Raw genomic sequence first — 27,518 nt, 5'->3', positions numbered from 1 at the left:
GTTGTTTGGCCTCATTTCAGTACATGCTCCAGAGACGGATTCTTCGTCAAATTCGTTGGTTCAGTCGCTGATTCTTGTCTCTGTCATGGCATATCATTTCTGGTCACTTATTATGCTCCGATTCGAATCCTGACACATTTACAGATGCACCGATTCGTTCCGGTGAACCCAGTTGTTTGGCCTCACTTCGGTACATGCTCCAGAGAAAGGATTAATTTGTCAATCATGGGCTTACGCTCTGATTCTTGTCTTTGTCATGGGTATCATTTTGTTGTCACCTATCACGCTCCGATATGAATATAGTCACACCTATGCACTAAATTCGTCCCGGCGTGCCCCAGGACAAGCCTTATTTCAATACATGCTCCGGAGTCCGTTTCGCGCTCAGTCGCAAGCTACGGCATGGCGATCCAGGCCTCTGTCATGGCAGAATCATTCATTGCATTGTCACGTACTGCACCCCGGTTCGAATCCAGTTGTTTTGCAATGTTCCGATTCATTCCGGGGGGCCTTGCTCATTGGCCTCATTTCACTTATTGCCTCATTTCAGTACATGCTCCAGAGTCCGGTTCGTTATCAGTTGCGTCTGCAACACGACCGAGTCGCGCCTCATGGCAGATGTTTCATTTTAAGGCAACGTTTCATTTTGTTTGTTTGTCTCATTTCATTTCATACTCACCACCCCCCATTAAAGTCACCATTTTAGCCAGTTGTCTATGACAGGTATGGAACTCTCAACAAAGTTTTGCCTTCATATTTGCAGGTCAGTCGAGTCCAGTAGCACCCGCCATGCACTGATTTGTCCAGGCATGCCCCAGTTGTCTTGACCTCGTTTCGTTCTGGGCTCCACAGTCTAAACTCATCGTTAATCACAACATACCAATTCTTGCCTATATCACGGCATACATTTCATTTCACATACTCATTGCTTTATCGACTCGAATCCACTCAAACCAGCAACGCATTGATCTGAACCCGTCATTTCAGCCTTACGGATATAACGCAACAATTCATATCGGATTCATTTCATACACTCCACGATCGCTTGGTATCAGATTTATCGCATACAACCAATTCATAGGATTCATTTCATACCTACATCCGATTCATATCGGATTCATTTCAGACACATCCAAGTACAACTTTGTGCAATTGTTGCTAGCACGCATCCAATCACAAACGTCCTGCAATCGCCGCAAGCACACACCCAAGCATAACTTCCTGCAATCGTGGCAGACTCACATCCAAGCATAACTTCTTTCAACCATTGCAAGCACGCATCCAAGCATAGACTTCTTGCAATGGTTGCTAGCACACATCCTAGCATAAACTTTGCAGTTGTCACTAGCAAGTTCCAGGCATAAACGTATTGCTTCCTTCCTGGCAAGCAGTTCTGGCTGGCTCAGTGCATTGCTCTGGGTAAGATCTGGATACTTTCCTAACGTACGTAATATAACGGGGTACTATATTATAGGTAGGTTGATCCAGGGAGAAATCTGATTGCCTCTTGGGGGATCAGGAAGGAATTTTTTCCCCTGCTGTAGCTAATTGGAGCATGCTCTGCGGGTTTTTTTTGCCTTCCACTGGATCAGCTGTGGGTGTAGCATTGGGTGTGTGGGTTGTGCAATGTTTTGTTTGTTTAATCATTGATTTATTGTCGTGGGCTGGGTGGACTTTTGTCTTTTTCGACCTAGCTAACTATGCATTCTAGCATAACTTCTTGCAATCGTAGCAAGCACGCATCCTGGCATAACTTCTTCAGTCTTCGCAAGCACATGCAGTCATACTGCTCACAGCCACTACAATCTCATCTCCAGTGACATTAACTCCCTTGCAATCGTTGCAAGCATACATTTAAGCACAACACTTGCTATCATGGCTAGGCGCGTAACTTAGCATAACTTGTAATAGTTGCAAGCATTTTCGGTGGCACTCAGACAGCCACACATAATTTTCGGCGGTACTCATTTTGCCACTTGGCCCCAGTGGCATTTTTATACGAACCACTCGCCGTTCCTGTCGGTCATTTCTCCCTTAGGACCCTTGAGTTCAGCTTCCGTTCTATACCAGATGTCAAGTTGCCACATGCAGCTGGCTTCTTCTCGTAACACTATCAGGCTATATCTAGCCAGCATCCAGCATTTCTATCCTTACAGGACCCCGGTGAGCCATCTCTGTTTACGGCCCATACAGTAAGATCCCCTCTACCTGGCATCCAGAAGCATCAGCCCGTTGCTAACGCCAAACGCTTGCCCATCGCAACTGCCATCTTTAGGGACATGTAAAATACCCTCGCACGCCAGCCTCCCCCTTGACAAACTGACCCTATCAGGTCGGTTTTCAACACTTCACCCATACACAGGGGTGTACCAGGAAGCAGCTTCAGTCTGTTTTGAGAATGCTCAGTTCTGCAATATGGTCATTCCCCAGGGTTGATCCTTATGTCATGCTTCCTGGTCTTCCCCTCCCAGACACAGGACCCCTATCAGGTCCTTAATCTGAACGCAGCGGACCTTTCAATGTCAGAGGTTCCATACTACATAGATCGGTATATCCGTGTTCATACCCTCTATCTCGCCCCTATCACCCCAGGTAGTGACAGATGTAGCGACCATCACAGGCTTCGTTGCAATTTTTGGCCACCATTGGTATACAGGACCATGGCCTCCAGAAATATTCCTAAACCCCGGGTTTACCCGGATTTCCTCCCTCTTTAGCTACACCCCATCATGGCACCTCTGTCCCATAGTAACAGCCGCACAGCTCTGGGGTCATTGCTGGACAGGGCAAACTATGGCCTTCACCACCGACAACCAGCAGAGATTATTGCAAAGACAGGTCTAAATCCCTAAGCAGTCATGTCCTTCCTGTACAGCTGTCATTATAAATTCAGTTTAAAGTTGACTGTACATTGTTCCCTGGCAAGAGCAATCTCACAGCAGATGCGCTGTTGTGTTTAACTACACCTTCTTTGCACAGGTGCCAGGAGCTGATCCACTATCAGTCATTATCCTTGGTCGGTCTCAGCTTAATCCCTGTTTAGCACAACACCTGCAAACAGCGACCAAGCTCATCAACGTCTCACTTTCTCGCAACACCCTCAAGCCTACCAGATGGCCTGGAGGGCCTTCAAAAATTCCTGACACACCACTCCTGTGAAACTTATAACATCAAGCAGATACTGACCTTTATCTCATACTGTCATACCCAGCTAGCCCTATCCCATAACACTATTCAGCTCTACCTAGCTGGCATGCAACATCTCTTGTCCTTGCGGGACCCCGCAAACCTTCCTTATTCATGTCCCACGCTATTTGAGCCGTGCTACGTGAAGTCCAGGAACTCCAACCGGTGGTCAGTGCCAAATGCTTACCCAAACGGGTGACATCCTTAAGGGTATACCGACCATCCTGACTACCTCTTCGTTTGGTCTCCCCCCTAGCATGGTCCTACAAGCAGCCAGGTGTTTGGCCTACTATGGGTCCCTGCGACCTGGAAAGTTCACCTGCAGCAATCCAGCAGGCCAAGAGCTACGTAGACACCACTTAGTCCACTACAAAGATCACTTCGTACTTCACCTAGCGGTTTCTAAAGAGCAGCAAGTAGGCTCCAGGGTAGACATCCACTTTACAGAACCGATAATAGCGGGTGTCCAGTTGCCACACTCAACCAACTGTTGACACTACTCCCCCAACAGTCGGACTCCAGTCCCCTTCTTCCTTTCTCGTCAAAGCCCTTGAGTACTGGTCAGTTTATGAAACACATGAGGGTACTTCTACGCAACTTTCACCTAAACCCTATCCGGTACTCCTGTCACTCCTTCCACATTGGGGCAGCCTCAGCAGCATCCCGTCACGGGGTCCCAGACCATGTCATTGAAAGGCTAGGCAGGTGGGAGACTGCCTGCTTCGCCCGGTACAGCCACAATCCGCAAGTGGAAATGGCTCAGGCATTTATTAAACTCACTCAATGATCAAACTCAATTAATAAAGAACTATCCCCTACCGGTTTGTTTTTGCCCCCTTATTTTGGTATACCATACGTTAGACCAAGGCACACTTTCAGGTCCATTTCAAGTGGTAAGTTTATGTTAACCCTGTATGTCATCCTTTTTCGTATCGGCCGTAGGGCTCTAAACCATAAATAAGAAGGCCAGTATGGTGGCCTGAATTTATGGGAGGAGCCCAGGGGGGTATTTAATCAGCCCGTTCGGCTGTGTTCCTTGTCGGTTCCTGTGTGTGATACCCACCCTCCCATCCCCTTTTTAGGGCATTTCTCAGAGTATTCATACTCCTCACAAAAGTACTCATTTCACTTCATTTCATATTTATTTCATTTAATTTCTAATTTCTTATCTAGGGTATGCCCCCTTATTTTGGTATACCGTCCATTTCAAGTGGTAAGTTTATGTTGACCCTGTATGTCATCCTTTTTCGTATCGGCCGTATGGCTCTAAACCATATATATATATATATATATATATATATATATATATATATATATATATATATATATATATATATATATATATATATATATATATATATATATATACACACACATACATATATATATATATACACACATACATACATACATATATATATATATATATATACATACACACACACATACACACACACACACACACACACACTTTTTTTTTAAATTTAAATTAATCAAAAACCCCAAAGCAAAACGTGCTAACCATAGTCACACAAAAATCCCACGGAGAATATAAAACCAACCTGAGCACAACCATCATCATGTGCCCTACTGCCCTCCATGTACCCTAACCATCAGCCCACTCCCCCCAGGGGGTGGAAGCACCGGTAGCCCCTCTACCCTGCTTGTAAAACCAGACGACCACGTACCTAGAAGTCCTTATCCAGGGTCCCGCACTGCAACCTCCCGCATCAAAAGCCAAGTCCCACAACCACGTTGGGCAAGGAGTCCCGAATCGCTTCGCCTCTGGCACCAACTCCCGGGAACCTGTCCCACCTGAACCTGGACAGCGCAACCGCCACCACGTTCTCCACGCCTGGAAGATGCACCGCATGAATGAATCAGTTGCAGGCACTGTAACACCAGGTGACGCAATAACCGGATGACCGAGGGGGTGGGGGGTGGGGGGAAGAGGCCGTATTGCTATTTATGACCTGCACCACCCCTGTGTTATTGCCATGGAAACACACCTTCAGATCCCTGAACGAGGCGCCCCACAGTTCAACTGCCAGTACAACCGGAAACAACTCCAGCAGCACCAGATTCAACGTTTATCCTGCTGCCACCCAGGATTGCGGCCAAGGACCCGCGCTCCATTTTCCTTGAAAAAATGCCCCGAATCCAAAAGCCCCAGCCGCATCAGTGAACAGTTCCAGGTCAAAGTTGCTGACTGGACCCGACATCCACATCGCCCTTCCATTGAACGACTCCAAAAAGGTCTGCCAAACCCTCAAGTCCTCCTTATGCAATTTAACTAATCGCACAAAATGAGTCGGGGCTCTGATACCTGCCATGCTGGCCGCCAACCTGCGGTTGAAAATCCGCCCCATTGGTAAAATCCAACAAGCAAAATGGAGTTATCCCAAAACCAATTGCAGTCTCCTCAGCTGAACTTTTTAAACCACCAACAACTCTGTTATCTCCTGCCGCAAGTCTGCCAACTTCTGGCAACCGGCATTCCATGGCCTCAGAATCAAGAACAATGCCTAGAAATAGGATGACCGTTCGAGGTCCATCAGTTTTTTCCGGTGCCAAAGGAATGCCAAATTTCTGCGCAATATGCTGCAATGTCACCAGTAATATCGCACAAACCTTGGAAGCCGGCGGCCCAATGCACAGGAAATCATCGAGGTAGTGAATTATCAAATTCACTCCCGACAGCTCCCTAACTACCCATTCAACGAAAGAGCTAGAGCTTGTTCAAACACCGCACAGGATATCGAACAACCCATTGGCAAGCATTGCTCATTGTAGAACCCATTCTCCCAATGACACCCCAACAAACCAAAACTATGCAGGTGCACCGGCAACAACCTAAATGCCGATTCCACATCCACCTTGGCCAACAACGCCCCTTTTCCATACCTGCGCACCCAATTGGCTGCCGTGTCAAATGATGTGTATGACACTGAGCAAACCTCCTGATCAATCCCATCATTCACCAACCCACCCTTCGGGAAGGAAAGGTGGTGAATAAGCCGAAACTTGGGCTCCTTTTTGGGCACTACACCCAACAGAGAGACCACCAAGATGTCCCAAGGAGGCGAAGGGAAAGGGTCGCTCATCCTACCCAATGCAATCTCCTTCCGCAGCTTCTCAGAAACCACCTCTGGATGTTGCAGTGCCGACTTCAGATTAGGGGACAACGGGGGAACCACTGTCAACGAACAAGGAATCCTAAATCCATCCATAGCATCGCTGCTCCCCTGTCCGGATACCTACCGAGAAACGTCTGCATCCTTGCCATCATCACCGGAGTCCTCTCTCTTGTTGCTAATGTCCCCCGGTCGGCCCTTTCCTTGCTTAAGGCATCTGGATGCAGGATGAGATCCACTGCATCCTTTACACTCGTGCTTGAATCTGCAACCGCTGCCAAACTTACATGTTCAGGAGTTGTATTGCCAACACACCCCCTTTTTTGTTTCCGGCCGGTTGTCCTGGGGCCGAAGGTCCACCGCTCCCCCCCCTGAAAAAACTGCCCGGTGTCCTCGCCGTCATCATCAAATGCATCCACAAGCTGATGTCCTTGTGGTCCCATCTCAATTCTGGCCGCACCGCTCTCCTCTGTCTGAACTGCTCATCGTAGCGTAGCCATGCAGTTCCTCCGTACACCTGGTATGCCTCACCAATCGAATCCTGGTAACAAAACAACGCCGAACAATGTGCGGAGTGTTTTTTTCCCCTATGACGCTGGCCATAATGGCAAACGCCTGTAACCAATTCGCAAAGGTCCTGGGAATTAAATCGGTATCTCAGTTTCTCCTCATCCTCCTTTTTTAAATCGTCAGGCTTCACCCTATCCAGGTTGAACTTCTCCAGCGGCAACAAGGAGAAGATCTCCACATATTCACCCTTCCAAAGTTTCTCCCTGACCTCCTGTTTGAGATGAGCCCCCAATGGTCCCTCGTAACATACGTAGACTTCACATCTTGCCGCGTCCGCCAACCTTGTAATGTCCTGCCTACCCCCCCTTTTCGCCAGTTGCCGCAACCTTTTCGCCCGCCTGTAACACACCTTTTTCTCTCACCACCTCTTCCACAACCGTCCCCCCTACCGAAGGTTTCGCAACCGGCTGGGCCGCTGAAGTGCCCGCCCCTGCCGTACCTCCAAAGGGGGGTACCCATGCCGCCCCCGGCTCCACTTGCACCTTCTCCCCCATTTCAAACCGGCTCACCAGTTCCTTCAAGCCCGCCAAAAAACCTTGTCCTGTGGAAACCCCCGCCACCCCCGCCCCCGAAATCTGACTACATCCCCCCCCCGATCCCCCTGCTTCATGTTACCTGACGCATACATCCCTGGTAAATTAGCAGGTGACTTACCGGGCTGCGCAGGAGATGCCCCATCAGCCGATTGCCTGTTCGCTCCCGATACCATCCTGATTGGGAGGGCCGCCTCGTCCGCCCCTACCGATTCCTCCATGGCTCTCTGCTCCCGCTCCTACGATGAAAACCCACCAGACCGCTCTCCTCTGGCTGCTACTGCGCTTGCTGCCATCCAAGTCTGTCTGCGCTCCGCATGTCCTCCTTCTGATTTCCGTGCGACTTTGCCCTGACCGGCGCAAGGAGCCACAGTCCTACAGGCTCCAGCCCTGCTTACTGTGTCCCTGGACAGCCCCCTTCCCAGTCTGTGGTGATCCCCTGCCGTGGCTGTGGCTGGCCTGGGGATAGCAGATCTCCCATTCCTGCTCCATTCCCCTCCACTGCTCAGCTCCACTCTGGGGGCGGGGCCAGCACTCCGAAGTGGCACCAGATATTGATCCCCTGCCGTCAGCAAAGCAGGCCTGGGGGCATCAGCTCGCCCCCTCCTGATGGCTGCATGCTGCTCCGTTCTGGGGGGGGGGGGGGCTTCTCTCCTGCCTGGTCTGTGAGCCTCCCCCGCATGGCTGGTCCTGGGTGTGTGGAAGTCTGTCCCGGTTGCCCACTGCTGCTGGTTGCCTGCTTTTTAGCTGGGGGAGCCGCCGATCGCACCGGCATGCCTCTGTCCCCCACCTGCTGTCCCCCCCCGCCTGTCAGGCGAAAAATGCTCTGGCGGCTTGGATCTGCGCGCACGTGTGCCCATCCTAGTCCCCCCTGCAACAACCTGCTCAAGCTGTGCTACTAATCCCCCCCAGGGAATACAAAAGCCAGTCCTCACCCCGGACTGCCGCCTGCTCCCTCAGCTGGGTCAGAAGCCTCTCCACAGTCTCCATGCTGGAACTTTCTCCTCCATCTTCTGTTAAAATCCCAGCATTCCCCAGGAGACTAAAATAACTTTTATAACTCCTCCCCCTAGGCACCCTAGCCCTTTCCCTATTCTTTCTTCTTATCCTACTGTTAACCCCGTCATGTCCGCCCTGTGCTTATTGCCTTTTGCTGTTAGCTTCGGGCTCTCTTTACCACAAATGGTAGTGTATCATATCAACACCTTCCATAACTGTTTATGTATGTAGTTTGTCTCTCCTGCCCATGTGGCCTACTTTATGTTGATCGCACAATTAGAACTGTCCGAAAGAGGTTTGGAGCACATCGCAGAGTTGTAGAGCAAGGTGCCACAAAACCTATTTGTACCTGATACTCAGAAAAACGTCAGGAAACATCTTCCAAAAACCTCAGCGTATGGGTGATTGAATCTACACCTGATATGCTACCACCGGCCAAACGTATTGGATTTTTACTTTGAACACCCTTGCTTAAAGGTATGAACACAGAGATTGAGATCAATATGATTATCTGATATGTTTAATACCAATTGACTGACTAATATTTGTTACCTATTTTTTTTTTTTTGCCATCAGTACCTAGGTTTTACAGAGTACCTTAATACTATTGCTGACTATAAATAGAATTTGAAATCTAGTACAAACATGTTATTATATGGTCAGCATGTTTGCGTGCTCATTGATTGCGTACGCGTGTTGTTGTGTGTGTATATGTACAGTGGTGTGAAAAAGTGTTTGCCCCCTTCCTCATTTCCTGTTCCTTTGCATGTTTGTCACACTTAAGTGTTTCGGAACATCAAACCAATTTAAACAATAGTCAAGGACAACACAAGTAAACACAAAATGCAATTTGTAAATGAAGGTGTTTATTATTAAAGGTGAAAAAAAAATCCAAACCATCATGGCTCTGTGTGAAAAAGTGATTGCCCCCTAAACCTAATAACTGGTTGGGCCACCCTTAGCAGCAACAACTGCAACCAAGCGTTTGCGATAACGTGCAATGAGGCTTTTACAGCGTCCTGGAGGAATTTTGGCCCACTCATCTTTGCAGAATTGTCCTAATTCAGTTACATTAGAGGGTTTTCGAGCATGAACGGCCTTTTTAAGGTCATACCACAACATCTCAATAGGATTCAGGTCAGGACTTTGGCTAGGCCACTCCAAAGTCTTCATTTTGTTTTTCTTCAGCCATTCGGTGGTGGACTTGCTGGTGTGTTTAGGATCATTGTCCTGCTGCAGAACCCAAGTTCGTTTCAGCTTGAGTACACGAGCAGATGGTCGGACATTCTCCTTCAGGATCTCTTGGTAGACAGCAGAATTCATAGTTCCTTTTATCACGGCAAGTCTTCCAGGTCCTGAAGCAGCAAAACAGCCCCAGACCATCACACTACCACCACCATATTTTACTGTTGGTATAATGTTCTTTTTATGAAATGCAGTGTTCCTTCTGCGCCAGATATACTTGGACACACACCTTCCAAAGAGTTCCACTTTTGTCTCATCGGTCCACAGAATGTTGTCCCAAAAGTCTTGGGGATCATCAAGATGTGTTGTGGAGAAATTGAGACGAGCTTTGATGTTCTTTTTGCTCAGCAGTGGTTTTCTCCTTGGAACTCTGCCATGCAGGCCATTTTTGCCCAGTCTTTTCCTGATGGTGGAGGCATGAACGCTGACCTTAACTGAGGCAAGTGAGGCCTGCAATTCCTTGGACGTTGTTGTGGGGTCTTTTGTGACCTCTTGGATGAGTCGTCGCTGCGCTCTTGGGGTAATTTTGGGCGGCCGGCCACTCCTGGGAAGGTTCACCACTGTTCCATGTCTTCGCCATTTGTGGATAATGGCTCTCACTGTGGTTCGCTGTATTCCAAAAGCTTTGGAAATGGCTTTATAACCCTTTCCAGACTGATAGATCCCAATTACTTTCTTTCTCAATTGTTCCTGATTTCTTTGGGTCTCGGCATGATGTGTAGCTTTTAAGGATCTTCTGGTGGACCTTACTGTGTCAAGCAGCTCCTATTTAAGTGATGCCTTGATTGTGAACAGGTGTGGCAATAATCAGGCCTGGGTGTGGCTTGAGAAATTGAACTCAGGTGTGGACAACCACAGTTATAGTATGTTTTAACAAGGGGGGCAATCACTTTTTCACACAGGGCCATGATGGTTTGGATTTTTTTTCACCTTTAATAATAAACACCTTCATTTACAAATTGCATGTGTTTACTTGTGTTGTCCTTGACTATTGTTTAAATTGGTTTGATGTTCCGAAACACTTAAGTGTGACAAACATGCAAAGGAACAGGAAATGAGGAAGGGGGCAAACACTTTTTCACACCACTGTATGTGTGTATATATATATATATATATATATATATATATATATATATATATATATATATATATATATCTTTGCGCTTTTTATTATTATTTATGTCTGTAATGAACATTGTCAGTAGCCACCTTCACCTATGCTACAGCATTTACATATGCTGATCTCTGCAGTTGTGATTGTCAGGTTGCCTGGATACCGGTGATAGAGCGAATTGGTTTGCATCTAAACCCGCCCTGGCTTTTTGCTTATATTAGACTGTCTAGTAATCCATCCAATCAGGTCTGAAGAAGCAGGAAGTTTTGAAACGCATTACCGTCCATCCACGTCATCCCTTCCCCTTCTGATGTTAGTTTCAGTATCGGTGCAGCCGGCAGCTTCCCCTCTGGTCCAGGCTACTTCACCACCTTGCCACAAGATACCAATGCCAGCATCCCGGGGACACCCTTGATCACAGCCGTGCAATCTACCTATGTGCTTGTTTTTATCTACTCCAAATGAGTTGCTAATTTGGAGTAGATCTAACTGCTGCACTTAGTCTGGCGCCCCTTAAGTTTTCTACTAGTAGGGTTTTTTAGTGCATGCTAAAAAAAAAAAAAAAAAAAAAAAAGTTTTGAAAAACGCTGTGCGGTATCTTACAGAATACTGGAATGTGGTAAGATACCACTTTGTGAATGAAGTCTATTGTTTTGTGGGCTCCTTGAGGGTAGGGACCAATGTGAGTGTGCAATGTACAGGGATAGTCACAATTATAGCCACTTACTCAGTTTGAACTCGATGGACTGGTGTCTTTATTCAACCTTACAAACTATGTAACTATGTCTCCATCGGTCAGCCCAACCACCATCTTTCTCATGGAAACATCTTGTCTTCTCTCAACCCTGCTATGCCACCTCTAATAGCAGAAACCCTGCTTTAGATTGTCCATAGGTAATTGAGCATCCACTATCCATGGCAACACAGCACAAGCACAGAAGCTTTGATGACTAGATATAAATAACTAAATGTACTCTACAATTCCTCCTTTCTGGAAGGTCAGCTTTACCTATTGCCATATTTTATGGTTTTAATGGTTCACATTTATTAAAATATTAGATGTCATTGTAAACAAGTATTTTGTGAACCAATTCAGGAGCTATAATTTGGAATGGAGAGGTACTCTGACAGCATTATTTAAGATTTGTTAGGGTTTTCTGGTTTGATGTCAGTATTTGAAGCTGTGGTTTTATCATACTATTCCAACAAGCAGCCACCTATCACTAGTTCACCTATTAAACCTTTGGTCATTATTTCTGCTCCTAGAATCTGCACATCTCCAGTATGTACATCAGACAGCTCTACGGAGTGTTATGAGGTGAGTTAAAGACTAGATTTTTGTAACCATGATTGCCAATTATGCATTTTTATTTAGGAACATAATGTGTTATATGTGTTATAAATGAGCTTACAAACATAGTAATACACACATTTGCTATTATTGTTTACTTATTTCTGACAAGTAAATCTTTTTGCAAATGTTTCTTTCAATGCAATATCAGAAAATATTGTGCAAGAGGAGCTGTACATGAATTAGTGATTTTTATTTTTTCTCTTGATTCTATGGCATTGCCTGTATTTGTTTAACTGCACTTGAGCCCAGCTTATTAAAAGTATACTCCAGTCCAAATTTAATGAATAAGTGCACATTTAGTGCACTAATTTAATACTGCCCATCTTTTTTTGTTTATGTAGCACGCTCTACCTTAGGTAGATGCTAGATTTAATTTCTTTCTAGAGCAGGTAAATTTAAGCAGGCCTAGCTTCCAGCTAGGCCTGTTTGTTTTGATCTGTTGGGCTAGGTGTGGCCTAGAATAGACTGGTGCCTCACAGCTAGCTTCATTTTTTGGTTACCTCCCTTCTGCTTCCAGAGGCTTCTAAAAGGAAGGAGTGGAAGAAAGGTGGAGCTGTCTGTGGTGTTCTAGGGAGCCCTGACCAATCCCCAACTTGGATTGGCAGGGGGCAGGTCTCTTTAACCACTTGCTTACTGGGCACTTAAACCCCCCTCAGTCCCAGACCAATTTTCAGCTTTCAGCGCTGATGCACTTTGAATGACAATTGCGCGGGCATACAACACTGTACCCAAATTAAATTTTTATCATTTTTTTCCCCACAAATAGAGCTTTCTTTTGGTGGTATTTAGTTACAGCTCGGAGTTTTATTTTTTGCTAAACAAACAAAAAAAAATGCACCAAAAAAAAAAAAAAATGTTTTAATAGTTTGTTATAAAATTTTGCAAACGGGTCATTTTTCTCCTTCATTGAAGTGCGCTGATTAGGCGGCACTGATAGGCTGCACTGGTGGGCACTGATGGGCTGCATTGGTGGGCACTGATAGGCTGCACTGGTGGGCACTGATAGGCTGCACTGGTGGGCACTGATAGACATAGTTAAGGCGGCACTAATAGGCACAGATAAGGCGGCACCGATGGGCACAGATGGGCACAGATAAGATGGCACGGATGGGTGGCACGGATGGGTACGGATGGGCACCACTGATAGATAGGACTGATGGGCACTGATAGGTGGCACTGATAGGTGGCTCTGATAGGTGGCACTGCTGGGCACTGATGGGCGGCACTGCTGGGCACTGATGGGCGGCACTGCTGGGCACTGATGGGCGGCACTGGGGTGCAGCACCTTTGAGGCAGATTGTGGGCACTGCTGGGTGGCACTGTGGGTGGCATTGTGGCTGGCACTGCTGGGTGGCACTGTGGGCACTGCTGGGTGGCACTGTGGGCACTGCTGGGTGGCACTATGGGCACTGCTGGGTGGCACTGACGGGGGGCACTTACTTTTATTAAGTGGGGCACTGCAGGGGGCAGGTGGTCGCTAGCAGGGCCGGTGATCGGCTTTTTTTTTTTTCTCCTCGCGCTGTCAGCGCGAGGAAGAATAATAGCCGATTACCGGCTCCGTTATATCACATGATCAGCTGTCATTGGCTGACAGCTGATCACGTGATAAGGGGTCGGGATCGACCCCTTGCACAGATCGGTGATCAGGCGAGTCTCATGGACTTGCCGATCACAGAGCGCGCCGCGCGCGCCCCTCAGGGGGCGCGCAGGGCGCTCGTACACGGGACAACGTCAATAGACGTAGTCCCGGAAAAGGAGATCCGCGCTGTAGCCGTCAATTGAATATAGCGCGGATCTCAAGTGGTTAAATACCTTGAGTCAGCCCAGTTGGGGAGGAGTTGTTCGGGTGGAAGAACTGGAGATGGAGTGTTAGGCTGTCGGGGCCTTGAAGGGAGCCCCTGGGGGGGGGGGGTGTGGGGACCTTGGGCCAGGGGCTCATAGCTGAACAGTAACCCCATACAGCCCAAGGGGTGTCCTAAACAGGGGCAGGAGAGGACAGCAAGGAATACTGCCAGGTAAATCTCCAGGAGGAATCCACCATGTGTGGAGTGACAGGCACAGTCGGGAGAGCTGGGAGAGGCATACCGGTGCGGGCTGGGAGGTTGTCTGAGATGGATGTAGAGCCACTGGAATGACTGATGTTACTGGTAGTGAAGTCAGGCTACTACAGCCAGGAGGGCTGTCAGGGTCTGAAAAGGGCTGACTGGGATCAGTAGCCTACCAAAGAGAGCAGCCAGCACTAGAACTTTCTTTGCTATAAGGGCACGCAGTCTCTGCCTGTAGTAAGGCATTTTTGCTAAGGCCTGGCTGAGACCAGTGTCATGCCTAACCACGTACTAGCCAGTCCTGAAGAATTGTGCTGCAGGGAGGAGAGATATTCTGCAGCAAGTGTTGTTACATCCCTTGTAATATAAATAAGTAGGGGTGCACTGAATGGGTTTTTTGGTGCCAAAACTGATACTGAAAATTTAAAATACACTGGCTTGAAAACCGATACAGAAATTGACTGTTTTAAAAAAATATTTTTATACAGGGGATGGTCAGAGACTGCAGACGTGGTACAGGGGATGGTCAGAGACTGCAGATGTGGTACAGGGGATGGTCAGAGACTGCAGACGTGGTACAGGGGATGGTCAGAGACTGCAGATGTGGTACAGGGGATGGTTAGAGACTGCAGGCGTGGTACAGGGGTTGGTCAGAGACTGCAGACGTGGTACAGGGGATGGTCAGAGACTGCAGACGTGGTACAGGGGATGGTCAGAGACTGCAGACGTGGAACAGGGGATGGTCAGAGACTGCAGACATGGAACAGGGGATGGTCAGAGACTGCAGATATACTGCAGGAGATGGTTAGAGATTGCAGATGTGATACAAGAGATCATTGCAGCCTCGCCAGTGCCCCTCAGATGGACTTTTTGAGAAAATAACAAAATACTTTCAGTGGCTCATTTAACATGCAAATAAGAGAAGTTTGTAAGTAATTTATAAGCTGGTTGTACATTCTTAGATGTTTTTCGTTCAGCCTATGGGCAGATTTCTTCATCTATGTTATACAGAGGTTGTATGATGAGCATGATATATACAGTTTTACTTATCGTAGGCATTCTTTAGCTGCTTTTTTGCCTAGACCTTCTTTTTCATCCATTGGTCAGTATCTTTGTAACAGCACTTCCTGTTCAAAGACCCCCTGATGACACCATGAATGTAATCCAGTAATCAGGAGGAGCGGAGACTCCCTTTGAGGCTAAAAGAACAAAACGTGCTTCCTATGCATGGACGTGCTCTGATACTTTTAATCAGAAAATGTCAGAGCGGCGATCTCCGCGTGTCACGGAGCTGTGAATTAAATTGCCTGGGAGACTGCAGTAACACCATCCAGCCTCCTGTAATCACGTCATTGGATCAGTGTGCCGTCTGTCACAGGAGGCAGGACATTGTTACTGCAGCCACCCAGGCAATTTAATTCACAGCTCCGTGACACACGGAGATCTGTGAGGAGGGAGGACTCGGGCGTGCCAGGAAAACGCCCCTGCAATGGGCGGCACCCAGGCCCCATTATCGGCAAGATTTTCCTTTTTGGCAGTATGCCGAAAACACAATTTGTGACCGATACGTTTCAGCGGCTGAAATTTCAGAGCAGCCTTAGAAATAAGGATGACAGGTCATGTTTTATGAAGAGATCTGGGGTCAAAAAGACCCCAAATTTCTTTACCTTTAAAAGCAAAAGATCAAAAAAAAAAAATTGTTGCTTTAAAAAAATAAGAATTGTTTACTTTCATCCTGGACCCAAAGTGTTTGAAGTCGCTCCAGTCCTCCAGGGCCATAGAGGTGATCAGAGACTATCTACTCTTTGATCGCCTCTGGGACCAGCCAGTGGTAACTGTCAGATAATTTCTCAGGCGAGCCAGCGGAATCGGTTAGCCCAAGAAACGCAGACGAGCAGTGGAAGGTGAGGGACGTTCCCTCTCGCTGCTTCTGAAAGAATTCCTGTGGCTCATGTGCTGCTTGGAAAGATTTCAAGAGAAAGCCAGTCACCGGCTGAAAACAATAATTCAGGGGTAACCCACACCACCACTGTTTCCAGATCCTCACCAAGTGGTCTGCTTAGTGCTGTTCCAAAGACCTTACTGTAAATGTCAGTAGAAAGCCTGCCTGTCAGCCTGTTTGAATCGATATTCTATAGAGTGTCACTATGAAACATACACTTCAGTGTTAATCAATATACCGGTACTTTACTCGTGGCATTGACATGCATTGGTTCCTTGGTGACATTAGGTGAGCTGATCTCAGGCACTTCTGAGATCTCTACCATTGGCCATCTATACTTTTTTTTATATATAAATTCCCTCACCTTTGTGTGTTTTATTCCCCCTGCAGGGTCTTAGTCTATCTGCATCTATCAGTGACACTCAGCAGTGGCTTTTGAGAAACCGGTTCTCCAATTATTGTCGAACATTTTCTAACTTCACAGGTAAAATGATGTTGCTTTTATTGTATTTGTTCTTTTTAGGGTTAATAAATGCCCAGTTTTCCCTTGAGTACTCTAATGCCCCATACGACCGCATTTTCCGTTGGAATAAACTTGGATGGTTTTTCCGACGGAATTCCGCTCAAGCTATGCAACACGCGGTCACACAAAAGTTCTCTGAACTTTCGACCATCAAGAATGCGGTGACGTACAACACTACGACGAGCCGTGAAAATTAAGTTCAATGCTTCCGAGCGTTGAATTCTTTCCGAGCATGCGTAGGAATTTTGCGTGTCGGAATTTGTACAGACGATCAGAATTTCCGATGTACAGACGATTGCAATTTCCGAACATGCTCTCAATCTTTTGCTGGCTGAAATTCCTCCAGCAAAAGTCCGATGGAGCATACACAGGATTGCATTTTCCGACCAAAGGCTCTTAGACTTTTGCTGGCAGAATTTCCGATCGTGTGTACGGGGCATAAGTGCAACACACATGTACCAGAAATTAGGTATTTAGCTGTTGCTCCCCTTTGGATCAAATCAAACAGCAATGACTGATGAAGACAGTTGCCAGTGATCATAAAAGTCCAATTATAAGCCAACCAGCAGTACTAACCATGCTTAAAACGTTTACCAACTTTGTTGCAGATTATTACTTTTTAGCCATTTGCTCTTCTATGTATTTTGGATACTACTATTGTCTGCGGGTGACTTTTCCATTATTAATCAGCTGATGCACTTTCAGTGTTCTAATAAGGAGTGGCAGGTTTCTGTATTCCTGTAGAAGTGACTATTGGAAGCATCTCACCAAAACTGAAATTTATATTGCAGGGAATGCCTAAAGATGAACTTGTATTTTAGTGCAGACAGGAAATTACATTTCTGGGGGCATTCTGGCTAAACTGTGCACAGAACGTCTCCAGGTTGCCATATTGCATTGAGTTTTAAAAATAATTACCATGCTGCAGATTCAAAGGGAAGATATGGGTGGACCCTGTTCTGGTCCTGGGCTGCTTCCTCTCTAATAGTGCCAGGAGGAAGCACTAGCCATATAGTAGATTATTCAATGTGTATGGAGGAACCCCTAGTACAAGAGTTCATCACACTTGAAGGACTTTTTGAAACATTTGATTATTATTATTTAAGGATTATGAGCATCTAATACAGCCAACGTGTTTCAGGGGAAAAAAGCCTCCCACTTTCAGGGCTTGAGATGTTAATAAAAACACAACAGAATGCACAAAGTGGCATGTGTTAAGGCTTGATGAAGATGCAGATTAGGCGGAAACTGATCTAGCATCTCTTGATGGCACTGTAGGCAGTCAGTATACTGATGCATACTCTCACAGCTAAATTCAGTCCTCAGTAAATATTATGGTTTGTTTATGCAGGAATTTAGAAAGCACAGGCCTCAGGGACTGCACTCTGAGCAAACTGTACAACTGGTGGATTACAGAGAACTAAACTTTCTAACTTTAGCACAGTTTGCTGGTTAAGATTGATAACTCAGATTGCTTTCAGTGGTTGCCTGGATTTGCTGTTTAATAACAATATTGGTAACTCAATCCTTAGGGGCAGATCTCTTGAAGTTATCTCGCAGGGACCTCACTCAAATATGTGGAGTAGCTGATGGCATCCGTCTGTCCCATGCACTGACAGCAAGGTGGGTACAACTGGAGCTGTACAAGACTGCAGACAGAAAGCAATGTGATGTTAAAGTGGTAGTAAAGCCCGCTTTGTTATTTTTACTTAAAGGTAAGCCTATAATAATGCTTACCTGTAGGTAAAATGAACATCTCCTAAATGTGCACTGTCTAGGAGATATTTACCCTGCATGCAGACAGCACTCTGAAGGTCCAGCACGGTATGCTCCTTGCCGAAACCGAGGCTTCAGTGCGCATGCACGGGGAGTGGAGTCATCGCGGCTCCGGCCACTCACATAGAGTCCGCAAACCCAGAAGAAAGGCTGGGGGAAGGTGTCAGCCCTCTCAGCGGAGACTATGTGCTGCTAGAAGGCCTTCCTTTATAAGTTTTTTTTTATTATTATTATTTTTTTTTATTCTGTAGCGGTTTACTACCACTTTAAAGAAAATTTATTCTCTGAGAAATGTTTAGACTTTTGTTACTGACTTTCTGAAACTGCTGCTGTCTGACTGTCCCTGGTTTCAACACTTTCTGATACTTTGACATACAGTAGAACAAGTATGCAGATATACAAGAGAAGGTGTCAGAACAAGCTTTGTATACTTGTTTTGGTTAATGACTCAAAGTATTGAAGCCATTGGAGTCGAATGATAGCCAGGCAAGTACCATGTTCAAATAGCACGTTCCAATGTAAAGTCAACATATTTATAGCTAAGGTTTCTTATTCATGCCAAATAGCAGCTTCTGGAGCATACTTTCCTCCTCTGTGCAAGAGTTTTGCACAGAGTGGCCCAGATTCTCCTCTTCTGGGGTCCCTCAGTGGTGCTCCTGGCTCCTCCTCTTCTTGAGTGCCCCCACGGGGAGAGATGCTTTCCATGGGGGTGAGTGACATGTTAACACAGACCGCAGGACTTGGCCCCACCCCTGATTCCGGTGTCACTGGATTGGATTGACAGCAGTGGGAGCAAATGGCTCCTGCTGCTATCAATCTATCCAATGAGGACCCAGGAACAGTCAAAACTTTTGATAAATGCTTTCGACAGGTGAAGCCACTGATATTAACCCCTGCTCAGCACTGGAAGACCCCAACTGTAGGGTTATACTGTACTGTATACTGTAGGGAGGGGTGGGAGGGAGAGGACAGAATTGCTGAAAAAGGCCAATAAATAGAATGGTAAAATTGGATCCTGTGTACTTGTGATCACAAAGACATCAGGCATCCTTCCTTTGAAAGTATAACTAAAGGCACAACTTTTTTGTTAGAAGGGAGAGTAGGAACAACTGTCAGATTTTTTTTTGCTGTCTGTGCCCCTATTACGGAGATTCATCCTCTCTATTTGACCTGCTACTGAGAGTGAAAGTAAAATCAGAGACAGCGGCCATGTTGTTAAAGCCAGCGACCATGATGTAGGAGATCCAGTCAATCTGCTAGAGTCCAAAAGGTGTCTACCAGAAAGTTGGTAAGGCTAGAGAACCACATCTCCAGGCTAATTTGGAACAATGAGGATCACCAGAATGGTATCCATCTGGAGGTTGAGGTACGCCACTGCAGTGGCATTATCCAACTGGCTCTTGATCGGATGACCCTCTGTTAGGGGTGTCCAGCTGTCCAAGTACTTTGGCTTTCCCTAGTGTTCTAGAATGTTGATCAGGAAATGGGATTCCCCTGCAATGACACAGTATCTAGGAATCCTTCCTACCTCTTCAGGCTGCCATGTATTTTCAGGATTTTCCAACACAGTTGCCACAAAAATGTCTGACTCAAGAGCTGGATTCCTGAGCCAGCAGGCCAGAGTTGTCCTTGGTGTCAAGAAAGTTGATTTTGTCTAGACTGTAGATCTTTCTCTGACTTATGCTGGCCATACACTATACGAAAAAATTGGCCAAAATTCGGCCATTAGACCATTCGTTCGTTTTTTCGGTCAGTTAATGGGCACAAAATAGATAATCGTTTAGACATTTTTGAGCCCAAAAAAATTACATGATGGCAGCATTGTTTGCGCTTGTGGCCGAACGTTTGCTTTTTGAAATTGGGTTTTCCCGATTTTTCATATAGTGTATGGCCAGCATAACATGAACTGCATATTTGTTTGAGGTCAGCATTGAAGCCAGTGTGTCAGGATAATCAGGCAACTAGCAGCATTTACAAATTGGTCAGCAATGGCAGGCCCTATATTTTTTCTTTTGAGAGGTTTGCCATAGGAAAGTCAATTTCATTGGGTGAAATGTCAGTTTCCATAAGTGTAGCATTTTGGCTTTTCCTCAAACAATACAAGAACAGACACACCTGATATTTGCTGTTACCATTTTTTACCAACAGGTCTGTGCGGCCACGTCTTACATTATACATCAGTTCAGAATCTCTGGGAAAGAACCAGAATGAGGCAGATTCAAACCAGACAGGTAGGCTCAGCAAAGAAAATGCAAAACTGGTCATAATTGTGGGCAAAGTATAAGTTGATTTTTAACCATCTTAAACCTACTTAACCACTTTCAGACCGGACCATTTTGCTGGTAAATGACCAGAGGTCTTTTTACACTTTGGCACTGCGCTGCTTTAACTGGTAATTGCGTGGTCATGCAATGTTGTACCCAAACAAAATTTGCGTCCTTTTCTTCCCACAAATAGAGCTTTCTTTTGATGGTATTTGATTGCCTCTGCGATTTTTATTTTTTGCGATATAAACGTAAAAAGACTTTTTGTTATTAGAAAAATCCAATAAAATCAATTTTAGTCATACATTTAGGCCAAAATGTATTCAGCCACATGTCTTTGGTAAAAAAAAAGTCAATAATTGTATATTTATTGGTTTGCGCAAAAGTTGTCACATCTACAAACTAAGGTACGTTTTCTGGAATTTACGCAGCTTTTAGTTTACGACTGCCTATCTCATTTCTTGAGGTGCTAAATTGGCAGGGCAGTACAAACCCCCCCCAAATGACCCCATTTTGGAAAGTAGACCCCCTAAGGAAATTGATAAGAGGCATGTTGAGCCCATTGAATATTTTATTTTTTTGCCTCAAGCGATTGAATAATGACAAAAAAAAAATATTTTTTTTTTTACACAAAGTTGCCACTAAATGATATATTGCTCACACATGCTATGGGCATATGTGAAATGACACCCCAAAATAAATTCTGCTGCTTCTCCTGAGTACGGGGATACCACATATGTGGGACTTTTTGGGAGCCTAGCCGCGTACGGGGCCCCGAAAACCAAGCACCGCCTTCAGGCTTTCTAAGGGCGTAAATTTTTGAGTTCACTTCTCACTACCTATTACAGTTTTGAAGGCCATAAAATGCCAAGATGGCACAAAACCCCCACAAATGACCCCATTTTAGAAAGTAGACACCCCAAGCTATTTGCTGAGAGGCATGTTGAGTTCATGGAATATTTTATATTTTGCCACAAGTTGCGGGAAAATTACAAACTTTTTTTTTTTTTTTTTTTTCACAAAGTTGTCACTAAATGATATATTGCTCATGCATGCCATGGGCATATGTGAAATGACACCCCAAAATAAATTCTGCTGCTTCTCCTGAGTACGGGGATACCACATATGTGGGACTTTTTGGGAGCCTAGCCGCGTACGGGGCCCCGAAAACCAAGCACCGCCTTCAGGCTTTCTAAGGGCGTAAATTTTTGAGTTCACTTCTCACTACCTATTACAGTTTTAAAGGCCATAAAATGCCAAGATGGCACAAAACCCCCACAAATGACCCCATTTTAGAAAGTAGACACCCCAAGCTATTTGCTGAGAGGCATGTTGAGTCCATGGAATATTTTATATTTTGCCACAAGTTGCGGGAAAATTACAAACTTTTTTTTTTTTTTCACAAAGTTGTCACTAAATGATATATTGCTCACGCATGCCATGGGCATATGTGAAATAACACCCCAAAATAAATTCTGCTGCTTCTCCTGAGTACGGGGATACCACATATGTGGGACTTTTTGGGAGCCTAGCCGCGTACGGGGCCCCGAAAACCAAGCACCGCCTTCAGGCTTTCTAAGGGCGTTACAGTTTTGAAGGCCATAAAATGCCAAGATGGCACAAACCCCCCCCAAATGACCCCATTTTGGAAAGTAGACACCCCTAAATTTAGGGGTACACTAGTGAGACTAGGTAATAAATGGCGGGTGCCCTGAAACTATAAAAAAATAACTAACCAACCAGCGTCACCTGTAACAGTTATATGGTGATCACTGGTGAAAGGGTTAACTAGGGGGCAATCAGGGGGCTTTATGCGGTAGTATATGGGGGTCCCTGGCGCTATAAAAAGCTGCGGCGAACCTAAATACCTACCTGCCTAACTAGCGTCACCTGTGACACTAATACAGCGATCAGAAAAACGATCGCTTATTAGGCTGGGTTCACACTGGAGCGATGCGGGAACGCCACAAATGCGCGGCGGGTTCCCGCATCGCATGCCTCCCGGCGGCAGTTCACACTGCCCTATGCGAACTGCTGGGAGTGTCAGTGAAATGTTAATGACACCCCCAGATCAGTTCGCATATCGCAGTGCGATCTGCAAACTTGGATCGCATGGTGTGAACACCCATGCGATCCAATTCTGCTGCGGACCAAAAAAAGGGTCCCGTGCGAGTTTGCGGCGGGTGCGGCGGGTGCGACACGAATTCAGCCATACTATCTGTATAGCTGAACTCGAATCGCACAGAGATCGGATGTGATTTGCACTGCAGTGCGGTGCGAATCACATCCGTTCTCATAAACCGCTGCAATGTGAACCCAGCCTTAGTGACACTGGCGACGGGGGGTGATCACAGGGTTAAACCTTTATTGGGGGGGTTAGGGGGTACCTTAGAACTAAAGGGGGCTAACCCTAACTGCCCTAACAGTTATTAGTCACAAATGACACCCGCCGGGTGATCAGGGGGTTAAACCTTTATTAGGTAATAAATGGCGGGTGCCCTGAAACTATAAAAAAATAACTAACCAACCAGCGTCACCTGTAACAGTTATATGGTGATCACTGGTGAAAGGGTTAACTAGGGGGCAATCAGGGGGCTTTATGCGGTAGTATATGGGGGTCCCTGGCGCTATAAAAAGCTGCGGCGAACCTAAATACCTACCTGCCTAACTAGCGTCACCTGTGACACTAATACGGCGATCAGAAAAATGATCGCTTATTAGGCTGGGTTCACACTGGAGCGATGCGGAAACGCCACGAATCCGCGGCGGGTTCCCGCATCGCATGCCTCCCGGCGGCAGTTCACACTGCCCTATGCGAACTGCTGGGAGTGTCAGTGAAATGTTACTGACACCCCCAGATCAGTTCGCATATCGCAGTGCGATCTGCAAACTCGGATCGCATGGTGTGAACACCCATGCGATCCGATTCTGCTGCGGGCCAAAAAAAGGGTCCCGTGCGAATTTGCGGCGGGTGCGGCGAATGGCTGAACTCGAATCGCACAGAGATCGGATGTGATTTGCACTGCAGTGCGGTGCGAATCACATTCGTTCTCATAAACCGCTGCAATGTGAACCCAGCCTTAGTGACACTGGCGACGGGGGGTGATCACGGGGTTAAACCTTTATTGGGGGGGTTAGGGGGGTACATTAGAACTAAAGGGGGCTAACCCTAACTGCCCTAACAGTTATTACAGTCACAAATGACACCAATGCAAAAAAAAAAAATGACATTGGTGTCACTGTGACTGGGGGGCAGGGGTAATTGGGGGGGGTGATCGGGGGGGTGTGAGTGTGCCTGGCATGTTCTACTGTGTGTGTAGAGTGTTGGTGCAACTCACCGATCCGCTCTCCTCCGTGTCGGAACGAAAAATACCGACACGGAGGAGAGAATACATCACTTCCTCTCCTGTGTTTACATTACAGGAGAGGAAGTGATGTCACGGGGGATTTCTATTCGTCGGGAGCGATCGCGAGGGGGTGGCCATGAATGAATGGCCGCCCCCTCGTCCCGGATCGCTCCCGGACGAAAACCGACCGCCGCAGGCACCGGGCGGGGGCCCGATCGGGCCCCCGACCCGCGGGAAGGCAGGGACGTACAGGTACGCCCATATGCCTGCCCGTGCCATGCTGTCGACGTACATCGTCGTGCGGCGGTCGGCAACTGGTTAAGAATATAACATCAGTTAACCACTTGCTTACTGGGCACTTAAACCCCCCTCCTGCCCAGACCAATTTTCAGCTTTCAACGCTGATGCACTTTGAATGACAATTGCGCGGCCATACAACACTGTACCCAAATGAAATTTTTATCATTTTTTTTCCCCACAAATAGAGCTTTCTTTTGGTGGTATTTAAGTACAGCTGGGAGTTTTATTTTTTGCTAAACAAATGCAAAAAAAATAAAAAATCATGTTTAATAGATTGTTATAAAATTCTGCAAACAGGTCATTTTTCTCCTTCATTTAAATATGCTGATGAGGCGGCACTGGTGGGCACTGATAGGCGGCACTGGTGGGCACTGATAGGCTGCACTGGTGGGCACTGATAGGCACAGTTAAGGCGACACTAATAGGCACAGATAAGGTGGCACCGATAGGGACAGATAAGGCAGTACTGATGGGCACAGATAAGGGGGCACTGATGGGCAAAGATGGGCACAGATAAGATGGCACTGATAGGTGGCACTGATGGGTGGCACGGATGGGTGGCATGGATGGGTGGCACTAAGGGGCACTGATAGGTACCACTGATAGATGGGACTGATGGGCACTGATAGGTTGCACTGATAGGTGGCTCTGATAGGTGGTACTGCTGGGCACTGGTAGATGACACTGATGGGCATGGATATGTGGCACTGAGGTGCAGCACTGTTGTTGAGGCAGATTGTGGGCACTGATAGGTGGCACTGTGGGCACTGATGTATGGCACTGTGGGTACTGATGGGTGGCACTGCTGGGTGGCACTTTTTTATATCAGGGTGGTACTGGCAGGGGGTAGGTGGGCACTGATAAGCTGGCCCTTATCGGGACTGGTGTCCCGATCATGGCCGCCGGTGATCTGCTTTTTTTTTCTCTCCTCGCACTGTCAGCGCGAGGAGGAAAAATAGCCGATTACCGGCTATGTTTTGTCACATGATCAGCTGTCATTGGCTGACAGCTGATAACGTGGTAAGGGGTCGGGATCGACCCCTTGCTCGGATCCGTGATCAGGCGAGTCTCATAGCGTAGCCCGCTCGTGCACGGAACAACGTCAATAGACGTCGTCCCGGCAAAGCAGGTCCACGCTGTAGCCGTCCTTTGGCTATAGCGCGGATCTCTAGTGGTTAAAGAAACCTTAGAGGTCCACTCACACCAGTGTGATGCATGGTAAAGTCCATTACCAGGACCATACGCCTTAGGTTGTAAAGGGCTGTGTATCCCCCACCAACATTTAAAGGGAACTTTCAAAAGGTCTGTGTGGATACTAGAGCCCCGGGACACAGGCCAAATATGAGCTGACATTCGGCCTGTGTGTAAAGGTCCATGTCCAAAGGAAGCCAATCTCACGACCAGCTGCCGATTGGTATCCGATTAGCACTTGCAGCCAACTGACCAGTGTGTTCGCCACCCCCCGTCAGAACACAATAGCACAGCGGGGAGATTTCTGTACTAACATTGCATAGTTAGTACAAGTGCCTCAGGTTTTTTTCGTTTAGCCTGCTGGGTTGAACGAAAAAAATCGTACCGTGTATACCAGGCATAATACTCCGCTATGTCTCTTCTAAAGGTTTTTTTTTCTCTATGGTTTTTTAATACAGAGGATGCATTTACCACCCAATCTGCATTCATATGCATAAGCTACTCTTTTGTCATTCCTACTTTTATGATTTACTGATGTGGTTTTATTCTCATATGTTCATCCTGGGAGGGGGGGGGGGGGAGGCTTTTTCAATGGTTTCTACGGAGTAGACAGTGTGGTATATTCTATAAAACGGCAACAGTCTTGGCTACCATTCAATAGCTGTGCAAAATTATGGTAGGTTTGAACTATGAACTTGTAAACCCTAACTGCATGGCATTTGGTTTGCTAAATCCTTGTAAATGAGTTGAATTGTTTTAATCATTTTTAATACTTTGTTGCATTTTAGTGCTGCTGATCATCTGCAACCACTTTCTACTTGCATGAATGCACTCAAGCAATGGATGCTTGACATTTTTCAAAGCAAGTTTCCTGATGAAAGATAACAGTTGACCATGCCTGTGTAATTTGTTTTAAAATTGCCACATGCAGTCTCCATCAGACTCTCCCGTGATAGAATGACAATGCAAGAGCACAGTTAGAAGACAAAGACAATATTGTCAATCTATGACAGGAAGCAACTGAACAATTACTTTTATTGCAGGATTACCAGGAATTATTTTAATAAAACCTGAAGTTTGGGTTTGGCATTTTTTTTTTACACAGCTACATTGGTCCAATTTGAAGGAAGTATGTATGTGCCATACCCGTGGAAGCTCAAAATCACGGTAGTAAGCCCCACTACTAGAGTGATCTCCACTTGCGTTCGAGTCCCATGCCAATCGGCTGCCCTGCTGCATGGGAACACAGGGGGTTGCTTTGTAAGGGCACCATTAGGGAAACAATTTGCAAATTTCTGAATGGCAATCATGCCAAACGGGTGACCTACTGTGTTCAATAAGCAGCAGTTCAGCTGCTCAACCTGGGACCCCGAAGCTAGTGGCAATCACTTATATTCAGGGCCGGACTTACCATTAGGCTTGACTGGGCTCAAGCCCATGGGCCCCGCGGAGATACATAGCCGAGTGTGCTCGGCTCCGCACACAGTCACGCCCAGTTCCGCCCTATGATGGACATAACAGGGACTGGGCGTGACTGTGTGCCAAGCCAACTCGGCTACTCTCGGCTCCACTCGGGACTGCAACAGGAACCGAGAGCCGCTGAGATACACAGGACTCTGTATCTCGGTGGTGCCATTTTTAAACGTCAAGACTGCAATGACAAGGCTGCAAATGACGACAAGGCTACACTGACAAGACTGCAAATGGCATTCACAAGGCTGCAGATGGACACTGATAAGGCTGCATTGATGGGCATTTAAAAGTTAGTTTTTTTTTTCACCTTAAAATTCCCTCCTAAACTTTGGGTGTGTGTTATACGAAGGCGTGTGTTATACACCAATAAATACGGCAATGTATAGAAGGTAGGGCCCGAAAGTGGCTCAAGCCCAGGGGCCCCCACCACCCTAAGTCCTGCCCTGCTTATAGTGGTGCCTACTATAGTGATTGTCAGCTCCCACAGCTATCCCACAGGTATGCCATGAGCTGAACCAATGT

The 27,518-nt window shown here is 46.5% G+C and overlaps 1 protein-coding gene across 2 annotated transcripts in view; it reads left to right on the top strand.

Annotated features, from left to right (window-relative positions):
* The window catches only part of LOC143935528 (transcription factor CP2-like protein 1), a 416,417-nt gene that overhangs the window by 340,770 nt on the left and 48,129 nt on the right, over positions 1-27,518 (top strand). For both annotated transcript variants that reach the window (XM_077459472.1, XM_077459470.1), the window contains exons 9-12: positions 12,048-12,099; positions 16,513-16,606; positions 18,178-18,268; positions 20,570-20,652. In XM_077459472.1, the coding sequence (XP_077315598.1) occupies positions 12,048-12,099; positions 16,513-16,606; positions 18,178-18,268; positions 20,570-20,652 (320 nt within the window). The remainder of the gene's footprint in view (positions 1-12,047; positions 12,100-16,512; positions 16,607-18,177; positions 18,269-20,569; positions 20,653-27,518) is intronic.

Source organism: Lithobates pipiens, unplaced genomic scaffold, assembly GCF_037356315.1.
Source record: "Lithobates pipiens isolate NorthernLeopardFrog02 unplaced genomic scaffold, aLitPip1_a1.2 Scaffold_28, whole genome shotgun sequence".
Taxonomy (NCBI): domain Eukaryota; kingdom Metazoa; phylum Chordata; class Amphibia; order Anura; family Ranidae; genus Lithobates; species Lithobates pipiens.
This window is presented reverse-complemented; position numbering and strand designations above follow the sequence as displayed.